General features: G+C 40.9%; 1 protein-coding gene across 1 annotated transcript; it reads right to left on the reverse strand.

The window, feature by feature from the left end:
• Positions 1 to 1,449: 1,449 nt before the first annotated feature.
• Positions 1,450 to 8,324, reverse strand: LOC132121296 (26S proteasome regulatory subunit 8-like). The gene is made up of 12 exons (XM_059530570.1): positions 8,215 to 8,324; positions 7,594 to 7,665; positions 5,311 to 5,380; positions 5,097 to 5,194; positions 4,948 to 5,004; positions 3,443 to 3,673; positions 3,202 to 3,328; positions 2,882 to 3,072; positions 2,155 to 2,253; positions 1,902 to 2,012; positions 1,699 to 1,785; positions 1,450 to 1,580 (listed from the first exon to the last, which is right to left on the reverse strand). Exons 1-12 carry the CDS (start codon positions 8,245 to 8,247, stop codon positions 1,527 to 1,529), a joined length of 1,230 nt encoding a protein of 409 aa, XP_059386553.1. The 5' UTR covers positions 8,248 to 8,324; the 3' UTR covers positions 1,450 to 1,526.
• Positions 8,325 to 12,461: the final 4,137 nt, after the last annotated feature.

Raw genomic sequence — 12,461 nt, forward strand, 5'->3', positions numbered from 1 at the left:
TTTTGATTTCTGAATTATTATTATTTTTATTTTTTTGTGGAGATTAAAGTCAAAATACTAAAACTGTGTATTAAAAGGCATATATATTCCTTAAAAAAATTATTTTCAGTCTATTAGATGGCATGGTCCCCCAAAATCAATCATCTTTGTATGAGGGATACTTAAATTTAAAATTAAGCTATAAACATTTTTTTAATTTTTGCTTTTTTTTGCCATAATTATGTAGTTATACCTGGTATAACCATTAATAATACCATAAAAAGTCAATATTTCATATAGAGGGCCCCTGTAGTGTTCAGGTTGTCAACTGTCAAAATCTGTTTAAAAAAAACACTAAATGACTGAATTTGTCTCTACTGATCTTATATTACTACTGTAGACAAATATACATTGTGCCCATGAAAAATGTTTTTCAAACCTAACCCTTTATTTAAAACAAAATTAATGAGTTGGAGTGGATAGTGAAGGAAAAGCAGTCAGCAAGTGTCTAGGATACATGTGAACATCAATTTGGTTTAAGAAGCATCTTAAATCTACATAATGTGCTTTTAATAGCCTCAAGCAAGTTAACTTAGAACTAGATTAGTTTAATTAAAAATGCATTGTAAAATGTACCATGTTTTCATATTCTAGTGTTTTTAGAAATGTCATACTCACAGCTGTCATATCATCAGCCCCAAAGCAGAAGAAAGTGGAAGTCAAAGTCAGTCAGACTGTACGTGCTTTCCAAAAGTGTCTGGAACGTCTTTGGAGAACTTTGAGTTGCACACTTCCAGGCAGACAGCACTCATCCGGGGTTGGGTTTGTAAACAGCACAGTTTACACCATGCAGAACTGAGAACGACTTTCAATTCCATTTCATTTAAAACAGAACTAGAATCAAATGAACTGATTGTTGTTGTTTTTTCAAACTGGTGTCAATCCATGAAAACTTGTAATTACTTTATATATCTCTTAGAATACATTAATTAACTTTTATTAAATTCAGTTAAACTATCTTGGTTTACTTCCCACAATGCTCTAGCTATTGTGCAATCAATTCCCCCTCCCCATCTTTTTTATTTTTTATTATTAAATCTGAAAACAAAGTGGTGGACTTTTCTGGTCATGGGAAAATTGAAATGTTAAGAATTTTGACAGTATATTGAGCTCAGTTTAATGAAATGACAATTGGGAACAAATAACTAATGTTTAACCACAAAACTAGCATTGAAAAGAATTCAGACTCAAATTCAAATTCACACTCATTAAGAACTTCTAATTTAGGTCAAGGGTACTTTTAATTTCGGGGATTCTGTGTTTTTTATTTTCTTTGGCCTTTGTCTTAAAAAAAATTATTTGAGCACTTACAGTGAAGGTGTATGTGACAATCATTTTTTTTCAATGTAAATGCATTTCTAAGTACAGTTTTTTTTAGAAGTGGATAGAAAAAGAGAGCATGTTAAGTGAGAAAATTTATTCTGAATACATTTGGGTGATGAAGCACCTTAAAGACAAACAAAAAAGCACATTACATAGTCTAATGTTTACTTCCAGAGCTTCTTGATGGACATGTTTTTCTCACTGTCTTTCTGCATCACCTGTAAACATACAGTCAATTATAAATGAGAGCTATTCACTGAAAACGTAACAAGAATTTGTAGGTTTAAATATTAGTTGTACCAACAGAACGATTGAAAAAGAAAGTGATTTCAGTACCTTAGCTACTGCCATTTCAAAATCTTCTTGGGTAACGTGGACTCTCCTCTCTCTCAGAGCATACATCCCTGCCTCTGTGCAGACGCCCTGTCAGACGAGCGCAAAAAAAAAACAGCTTGTTGAAAATAAAGTGTATAGACGTCTATAAATGACTGGAAATGAGTGTAGCTCTGCGTCATGTATGGTGGAGACTGAGCCCTCACCTTGACCTCAGCACCAGACGCTCCTGGCATCAGCTCGGCAATCTTGCGCAGGTTAATACCACGCGTCAGGTTCATCTTCCGGGAGTGGATCTTCAGAATATCCAAACGGGCCTGAAGAGGACAACATAACACTATGAGGTTACTCCTAATATTTATAATTTCAATAATAGAGAGTTATACAAAAACAGAAGCATCAGTATTTCAGTATCAAGATGATATTGAAATGTAAAAACACACAATGATCCCAGCTAACCTCTTCATTGGGAGGAGGAAATTCAATCTTCCTGTCAATGCGGCCTGGTCGAAGAAGCGCAGAGTCTAGAATGTCAATACGGTTTGTTGCCATGATAACCTGAGGGAAACAAGAACATATTCGGGAAACTCAGACTTTCCTTAAAGCAAATTATAAAAATACAGCTGGAGCCAATCAAAGAAATAGTATTAATGTAAGTTTGAGTAGTTTTGTTTGGTCACAGCACCCCTGGTGGTGAAGTTTGGAAAAGCAGTTGAATGAGCAATGTAACATCTGACCAGTTTTTGCAAACAACTTTTAATAGTACTAAGGCATGTGATCAGTAAAAGACACAAAAACCTTTCATGTTTAATTTATTTATTCAATTCCAAAAACAAGAGTTAAAATCAGAGCATTTAATTTTTTTAATAGTACACTACTAATATATTTCTTTATTAATGTTTTATTTTATACTTTTAAATAATAAATTAAATAATATTTTGAATACCAAATCATAACTGGAAAACCAGTTGTAGCCCTTGAAGCTTCTCTTTGATTGACTAAGGTTTATGTGTGACTCTGCATATCATTTTTGGAAGGTGGTTGACGTGTGTCAGATTTTCGAATGCACATCAAAGCGACCCCAACTCACCACGCTTGCAGAGATAGAGTCCGTGTGGAGCAGTTTTATTGTCATTTTAGTCTCGTGTTAGGATCAGCACATAAGTTACAGGTGTTTGCTTTTCACCTTGATGTTCTTGGTGGCCTCAAACCCATCTAGCTGGTTGAGGAGCTCCAGCATAGTTCTCTGCACCTCACTGTCTCCTCCTGATCCGCCCTCCAGCCGAGACGAGCCGATGGAGTCGATCTCATCCATGAAGATGATGGAGGGCGCATGTTCCCTGGCCATGACGAACAGCTCTCGCACCATACGAGCTCCTGGAATGAACACACAGAATCAAAAAAGGATAAATCAGACTTAAAAAAAAAAAAAAACATCTGCTAAACATCTCTTTTTGGGTTCCACAGAAGAAAAAAAAAAGTGATTTGTCTGGAAGCATAACCAACCTTCTCCTATGAATTTCTGCACCAGCTCTGATCCAGACACCCTGATGAAGGTGCAGTCGGTGTGATGGGCAACAGCTCTGGCTAACAGGGTCTTTCCTGTTCCAGGAGGTCCATACAGCAGCACACCCTGCAGACCAACAAAACATTACAGAAGATGAAGTAGATCTGGCAGGCCAACAGAGCTTTTTTTGAGAAGGTAGCACTCTTTCACATGACATGAATAAGATATGTCATCACTTGCCTTAGGCTGCGCAATTCCTAGAGCCTCAAACAATTCTGGGTGCTTGACTGGAAGCTCAATCACTTCCTTGATCTCTTTGATCTGCTTGTCCAGCCCTCCAATCATCTCGTATGTTGAATCTGGCACCTTTTCCACCATCATCAGTGAGACGAGCGGGTCAACTTTGTTTGGCAGAATTTTGTGTAGTGTGTAACTGTCATTTCGAAGTGCTACACGGCAATTTGGAGTTACCTGTTGGATATGAGGATTTAGTTTACTATCAACATTAATACAAAAAAGCTATAATATCAAAACATTTTTCTATCAGTACTCTTTTCGATTTTATGAGCCACCAGGCAAAAACTGAATACTCTCCTGAAATTCTGAGGTATCATTTTTGACTGTATGAAATAGGGATACACACTTAAATATAATTTGTGACCAATATTTTTATGTTTTTTTTTTACATTGTGATCATCTTGTATTGGCAATGAGTGTCCACAAGCTTTTATCTGTTGGGTTGCCAGATGTCAAGAGCTTAAATCCCCCAATTGGAGCTTTTCTTTTAAATTGATACATTTTGTCTTTTATCAAAAGGGGTCATATGATGTTGCTAAAATTAACATTATTTTGTGTATTTGGTGTAATGAAATGTGTTTACGCTGTTTAAGGTTCATTATTGTTTCTCCTCTATGCCCCGCCTTTCTGAAACGGGTCGATTTTTACAAAGCTCATCGTTCTGAAAAGCGAAGTGTGCTCTGATTGGCCAGTTATCCAGTGTGTTGTGATTGGCCGTATGCCTCAAGCATGTGACCGAAATGTTACACCCCTTAACAAACTGTGCATCTCCCAGCAGGATGAGACTTCAGTTCGATTTGGTGAACTGGTTTGACCGGTTCACTAAGAAGATTTGGTTAAATAGAAAGATTAATTCGCGAAAGTTACACCTTTTTTCTTTTGTGAAACATTTGGGTGGTGTTATGCAAATCTTCCCACATCCCCAAAATCTTCTCCCTTTAATCTTCTCAACCTGACAACCATGCACATAGGCCGTCTGTGTTATTTGTAGCGACTAAATCTGCGAGCAAACCTTCTGAGTGATGAACAGTAATAAATCCAAACATGAAACCCGACAATATAGTTTTTCATCAATCTCAACTATATTGTTTGCGATTATGGTCGCTGAATACATGCACTTAAGTAACCTCAATGCATCGTAAGTCTTTTTTGCTTGTTTTAATAGATATATGGAACCATAATTTGTTATTATTAAATTATTATTAGGAATTTTACTGTTTTAGCTTCTGACATAAACTAATTAGAATTTTACCAGTTTTTATAATGTAAAGAGTGTGTTAATGTATATAATATAAATAGGACATAACAGGAAACTAGATGATGAAAAATACAACCTGCGAATGAGTTGTTGTTGTTCTCTTAATAATTATGATTATAATTTTTCTGAGCAAAATAATTATGATTATCGTTTAACCAGCCTTAGTAAAAACCCAAAACAAAACACTTACATCATTTATATCAATGTTCTTATCCACATCCACAACAAACTTTCCTTCAGGATGCACCTAAAAACAAAGCATAAATACAAATGATTAACAAAACTGCATAGTTACATCGCAGCACAAATCATGTAAGCAGGAAATCATGGCTGTCAAACCTTGACCAGCACTTTCTTCTTGTCCATGGCTCTCACCACCTCTCCTACATAAGACCCCTGCTCCTGCAGCAACTGAAGCTCCTCACGTAGGAGGCGCACTAAAAGAAACAGCACAAATCACATACTGATGACATATTTAGCATATTCTATTTGGCATATGCATTTGAACACCACAAAATGACATTTATGAGAAAGCAGGTAGAAATGGCTTTACCCTTGGCATTTAACTCGTTCCTTTGAGCCTGCAGACGTCTGAGATTTTGGCTTTTCTCATTCACTGTCAACTGAGTAAAGAGACCAGCACATTTAGACAACATACCCTTGTGAAAACAAAGTGTGCTTAATTGTATTGAACCTGCATTTGTAGTCTACTTCAAATCTTAAAGTATATTTTTAATAAAATGTAGTTGCACATATGAATGAAAAAAAGTCAGTTAAGTGTACTTAAAGTACATTTTAAATCATTATGTTTAAATTTATGGACTGTGTTTTAATGAACTGCATGTCTTGATGTGTTGCCTAACATAAATCACATGTAAAGTTCCTGATGACACTTATTTCATATATTACCGAAAGGCTCCAAATTGCAGCTTTATTATTACAGATATGCTGTTACAAACAATATTTTAACACATGAAATACAAGTTTTAATAGAAGTATATTTTAGTTTCTCATAATTGCTTGTCAGTACATTCAGCAGTACACTTTAATCTAATTCTAAAATAATAGAATTATGAAATTTACAGTGGCCAAGAGAGCTCAACACGCTGCAACTTAAGAAGACACATGCAAATTGAAAAAACACCAGCAAATGAAGAAAACATCTTCATCAGTTTGACAACACAAGTGTTGCAAATACTAACAACACATGAATATAACGAAACGCGCTGCAAATCCTCACAACACATGCATATAACGAAACGTGCTGCAAATCCTTTACAACACATGCACATTAAACAACCCTGGATAGCCTAGATTAGGCCCATATTTACAAATGTGTTAGCTATGGAATGAAATATCTGATATTCCGATTGTCAAATACATGCAAGTGGAAGTGTATTGTTGTTTAAACACCTTTATAACGATCGCGTTAGTTGAGCTGTATGCGCGGTATAATTTTATGACACAAATTTTGAAATAGGCTTAAATCAAACACATTTTAATTCAGATTCTGTATATATATATATATATATATATATATATATATATATATATATATATATATATATATATATATATATATATATATATATATATATATAAACGGAAAACAAAAACAACGAAAAAAAAAACAGCTGGCTGATCTTTTACGTCTGTTAACTAATGACTCATGCAGCCGTTTGCGTGGTTGTGATTTTTTAAAAAGTGGAACGTAGGCCTATTTTTACGTTTGGACGTGACTGTTTTGAACCCGTGTTTAAACCCGTGTTTCCCCTGTGTCCAACCCGACCCGCACCCGTATCCGACACAGTTGGATATTTTTCACCCGTTTCAGCCAAATTTGCGGGTCACCCGTCGGGTACCCGAACCCGTGCAGGACTCTAATTTGCAGCGCGTTTCGCTGCATGTGTTGTGAGGATTTGCAGCGCGTTTCCTTATATTCATGTGTTGTGAGGATTTGCAACACTTGTGTTGTCAAACTGATGAAGATGTTTTCTTCATTGGCTGGTGTTTTTTCAATTTGCATATGTTTTCTTAAGTTGCAGCATGTTGAGCTCTCTCGGCCACCGTAGAAATTACATATTATAAAGATGTACTTAAAGGAGCTATGTGGAGGTTTTTACTTAAAAACAATCTTTAAGATAGAGTTCTCATTTGTACATGTATGAGCCAACCATGATGTAAAAAAAAGGATGACACCTCGACTGTCCACCTGTCAGCCTGTAGGCTCAATTTTGTGTGGAGTAGTCGTGCCTGAATTGGCACGAAAATTCACAAAATGTGACGTCATGTGCGTTCTCGTCTACTTGGGGTTACAACCGTACGGCACGCCAGCCATTATAGTAAGCAGCGGCAATAGTGTTTTCAAATGGACTCTGCAGATGGAAAGAAGCGACCAGCCTCCAGCACAATTCAGACACCCACGGACACTCCTCGTAAGTATAAAAAAAAAAAAAAAAAAAGAGAGCGTGCGCACTGAGAACGAGCATGAGACTGGCTGCAGTTCCTCTAACAGCCACTGGTGTCAGTAACGGTTAGACATTTCAGAACCTACGCAATGCTCCTTTAAGTTGGTCAAAACTCTTAACTCTCTAAAGTACAACGACCTGAATTTAAGAGAAATGTAAAATATAAAACATTATATTTATCATGCAAATAACATGCAATTAAGTGTCAAAAAACATTACATTAGTTTCTCAGAATATTCTTTTAAATTATATTATTTCAGCAATAAACTGAAATAAACTTTTTTTTTACAAGCAGGCTAAAATATACGTATTTTTCACAATAGTACTTCACATTGTAAATATAGTCAGTCAAACAATTTCATTCTTACCTGAAGATCCTCAATTTTAGACAGGTAATACTGTCGGAGACCAGTGCCTCCTTTACTGTCTTCAATATCCATCTGGAAAAAATTATTAACAATAATATTAATAACATAAAATGTCTGTTTATTAATAGTCGGGTAGTGTAACAGAGCCGGGTGAAGTAAAGCGATTATTCGCGCTGTTTTCTTATAAATGAACCGTTTAGCATGTTATGATCAGTAATAAGATATTCCTAACATTAGAGAGTTGAGATTTCTGTTATGATGTTATGATCAGACACCAGCGACTTTGATTCTCTGTGTTATGATCAGAGTTTTGATTATCGGAGACTTCTCTTATTATTAGAAAAGAGAGATCTATTGTTATTATCAGTGATAATGCATGTTAAAGCTAAACATTAATTATTTTTCATGTTGTAACTAGATCTCCCATGTTCTGTGTGACACAATGAGACAGCAAACTCTGCTTCACTCGGAGCAAACGCGTCTTAAAGTCAGCTATTCTATCTTATATTCCTAACAATACAGTTACAGCACGTTCATCGTATGTAATATGTTATGCTGAATTATAAAACACAGCTAACTGCACTGTTCATTTTTCAAGATTTAACACAAAATATCACTTACTTGCTCGATCCCGTCCAGCGCCATCTTGAGCATGCAAACTTCCGTCCGTCAGCTGCGTTATTTCCGTTTTGTTTTCCTCTTGCACTTCAGACTGAAAGATGTGATCTCTAGCGCCAACGTCACGCTGCGAATAATGCGGAATCGGTAACAGTCAGAGTATGGCAAGCCGTTTTAACATTTCATCCTTAAAACGTACTAGTGTCTAATGTTATCTTATTAGGGTGACCCATAGACTGTATAAAAAGATGGACGTAGTGTCCCTGACGTCACCCGTAGATTCTTTGCAGCGTGTCAACATGCGTTCCCTTTCATAGGTCACTTCGATGCTGCGGTGACGTCACCTGCTATGGGAGTACCCCTCGGTGTGACGATTGTCTGAAGCCCTATACCATCCCGCCAATCCTATTGGCCAAATAGCGCTTGGCACCACCCTACGCATGCGTACGCATCGTATACCTGGGTGCCGCGCTCCATTTTGCTCAGATTTCATTCCTTCAGGGAAGCGAATCATCTGTGCCCTAGGATTCATCTCGCGTTCTCCAGCGGTTTCTACGAGCAGTGTTAACTCCTCTTCGCGGACGTGATGAGTCAACGAAAGGTAAGAGCCGTATAATGGGTTTATCACGAGGAGGCACTCATGAGAGGTTCGTTAGCAGCCTCTCTACATGTTCTCTCCGTGATAGCCTAAGGCTACAGTAAAAAAAAAAAAAAAAAAAAAAAAAAAACGCGCTCTGGAGTGTATTTCTATAAGTTGCCTCGCGCCCAACCCCCACCGTTTCGCTTCTGCGGTCGCCGAGGCCCCGCACGAGGTGTTGGTTAGGGACGATATGTGCGGCTTGACTATGAATACAGTGATGCACTGGAGTTTTTCCACTTGCTCGCTCTCCCCCACTCGAGCGTGTTAATCAGCAGATTTGCTTTTTCAAACTATGTTTGTCCAACCGTGGCTTCGAACTCAGAGTAGGCTCTGGACGGCACATGCAGTTCTCTCCCTCCGAGTGGACAGGAGAAACGCGCCTCCCGTTCCTCAGTGAGCTATTTATTTGGCTACCCGCGTGGTGGATAAACTACCCCCCCCCCCCAGACTCAGTGCCGCTTTTTGACTACTCTCTAGCCATACGGATCGCGCCGAACTTGGCCGCGGCCTAAAGTCTCGTCGAAGGCATATCGAGTCATGTCTAATTTCGGCAAATTTACTTCTCTTTATGGCGGTTCTTAACGAGAAAGCCTCTCGTACTCAACCCCCACGCTCTAACATTGACTGTCTCGCAGCAAAGGCACCTCGAGCGTCATTGAACTGAGCTATCATTTGAGCGCCCCCTCAGACACTCTGCACAATCCAGCCTTCAGAGTTTGAGGGACGGCACAAGAGGCTGGCAAAGACAGCCAGTTTATGACAGCTCACACAGCTGCCGCGTTCTCGCTAGCGGCGTGGCCCAATATTTATCTTGTTGGATTAAATCCTGCCGTGGATATGCTTCAGGATTATACACAACGAAACGCAGCGAGTTTGACGCATGCGCTTACCTTCCTGTTTGCCAGGGACTGTGCCCTCCACTAGAGAGTGCTGTTGGACTGCTAATGCACATCCAAACATCTCACTGCAGTCCCCACGCTCTAACATTGACTGTCTCGCAGGAAAGGCACCTCGAGCATCATTGAATTGCGCTATCATTTGAGCGCCCCTCAGACACTCTGCACAATCCAGCCTTCAGAGTTTGAGGGACGGCACAAGAGGCTGACAAAGACGGCCAGTTTATACGGCTCACACAGCTGCCGTGTTCTCGCTAGCGGCGTGGCCTGATGTTTATCTTGTTGGATTAAATCCTGCCGTGGATACGCTTCAGGATTATACACAACGAAACACAGCGACTTTGACGCATGCGCTTCCTTCCTGTTCGCCAGGGACTGTGCCCTCCACTAGAGAGTGCTGTTGGACTGCTAATGCACATCCAACCCTCTCACTGCAGTCCCCACGCTCTAACATTGACTGTCTCGCAGCAAACAGTGCTTTGAGCAGCATTGGATCGAGCTGTAACGCCAAACGTTCCCTCAGACACTCTGCGCAATCCAGCTTTCAGAATTCGAGGGGCGATTCAAGGGTCCTGCACAGACGACCCTTTATGACGGCTCGCACAGCCGCCGCTTTTTCGCTAGCGGCAGAGCCCGATGTTCAATCTGTTGGCCTAATTCCTGCCGTGGACACGTTTCAGGATTATACACAACGAGACGCAACGGCTCTTATGCATACACTTCGCCTGTGCACGAACGCCACAAGCTTTTCATGCCCGGACATTTTAACGTGTATGACAGCGTTGCGGGAAGCGGAAATTTTGAGAACGCTAGTATTGTTTCGGACCGCGTGGGAATGCTTGCCCGACATTTCTCAATGGGTGTTACGCACAATTTGTCACGGATACACCAAAGACGGATGCGTCTTTGACCGGTTGGGGAGCTGTTTGTCAAGGGCGCCCAGCCCACGGAGTGGGGACAGCGGCACAACGCAGTTGGCACATAAACAGGTTGGAATTACTGGCAGTTTTTCTGGCACTCCAGTATTTCTCGAATCTGCTGATCGGCCGTCATGTGCTGCTCAGATCAGACAGCAGTTGCGTCATACCTGAATCATCAGGGAGGAATATGCTCTCGCCCCCTGTGCAGGCTGGCGAGACATGTTCTTCTTTGGTCTCAGAACAAATTTCTGTCGATCCGAGCTGTTCATGTCCCCGGATGTTTGAACTTCGGAGCGGATTTGATATCCAGACAGACTCTGGAGCAAGGAGAATGGAGATTACACCCCCAAACGGTGAATCTCTTATGGCAGATTTTCGGAGAAGCGAGAGTGGATTTATTCGCGTCGAACATGACTACGCATTGCCCACTATGGTTCTCCCTATGCCCCCCATCTCCCTTGGGCTTGGATGCGTTAGCTCACAGTTGGCCCAGGACCAGTTTGTATGCTTTTCCCCCAATTCGTTTGATCCCAGCGGTATTATCCAGAATACGGCTGGACAGAATGGAACAGCTGCTGCTGGTGGCTCCGCGGTGGCACACACAGCCGTGGTTTGCGGACCTGATCAGTCTGTTAGCGGGCTCTCCATGGGAGATTCCCCTCAAACAGGATTTATTATCCAAGCACAGGGACTGATTTGGCACCCGAGGCCGGATCTATGGAAACTGTGGGCGTGGCCTCTGAGCGGAGTGAGTTAGTATGTCCTGGTCTTTCTGTTGAAACTACCGAGACTATACTGAATTCTAGAGCAGCTTCTACGAGACGCTTAAATGCTTTCAAGTGGAGACTGTTTACAAACCTGGTGTGAAATTCGTAATATGGATCCAGTTTACTGCCCAGTGGCTTCAGTACTGGAGTTCCTTCAGGACCTTTTTTTGGATGGAGTGACACCAGCCACTCTAAAGGTTTACGTGGCAGCCATTTCAGCTTACCACGAATATATAGACGGTGCCTCAGTGGGCCGTCATCCACTGGTTTCTCGTTTCATACAGGGTGCGCGACGGCTGAGGCCTTTCCGCCCTGTGCGAGTTCCTTCATGGGATTTATCCATTGTGTTGCAGGGTTTACCAGGGCATCCGTTTGAGCCCTTGGAAACGGTACCGGATAAAATTCTGACTCTGAAGACACTTCTTCTCATGGCTTTATCCTCCCTCAAGAGAGTTGGGGATTTACAGGCTCTCTCTGTCTCACCCTCGTGCATGAAATTTGCACCGAGCTGTGTGAAGGTGTTGTTGCGACCGAGGCCTAATTATGTCCCTAAGGTCGCATCTAATCCCTTTCGCTTTCAGCAAGTGGTACTGGAGGCTTTATCCCCTGCTGAGGCGGGGTCTGGAGATCTAAGTCTTTGCCCTGTGAGATCTTTAAAGACTTATGTGGATCGTACAGCCCCATGTTTGTCTGTTTTGGACATAAGAATAAAGGCCATGCGCTTACAAAACAGCGCATGTCCCATTGGCTGGTGGAGGCAATATCTTTAGCCTATGAGGCGCGTGGACTCGCTTCGCCCTTAGGAGTTAAAGCTCATTCCACGAGAGCAGTGGCTTCTCCTCAAGCTTTTCTCAGTGGATCTTCTATGGATGATATCTGTGCTGCGGCAGGTTGGTCCTCACCGAGCACTTTTATCAAGTCTTACAGTCTGGATGTAAGGATGGCCCCTGGCTCCCGGGTTCTCTCCGCTTGAGCAGATGCTTCCTTGGATCCCAGCTATCAGGTGCGTCAGGCGTTATGGTATAGC

Source organism: Carassius carassius, chromosome 39 (genome assembly GCF_963082965.1).
Source record: "Carassius carassius chromosome 39, fCarCar2.1, whole genome shotgun sequence".
NCBI lineage: Eukaryota > Metazoa > Chordata > Actinopteri > Cypriniformes > Cyprinidae > Carassius > Carassius carassius.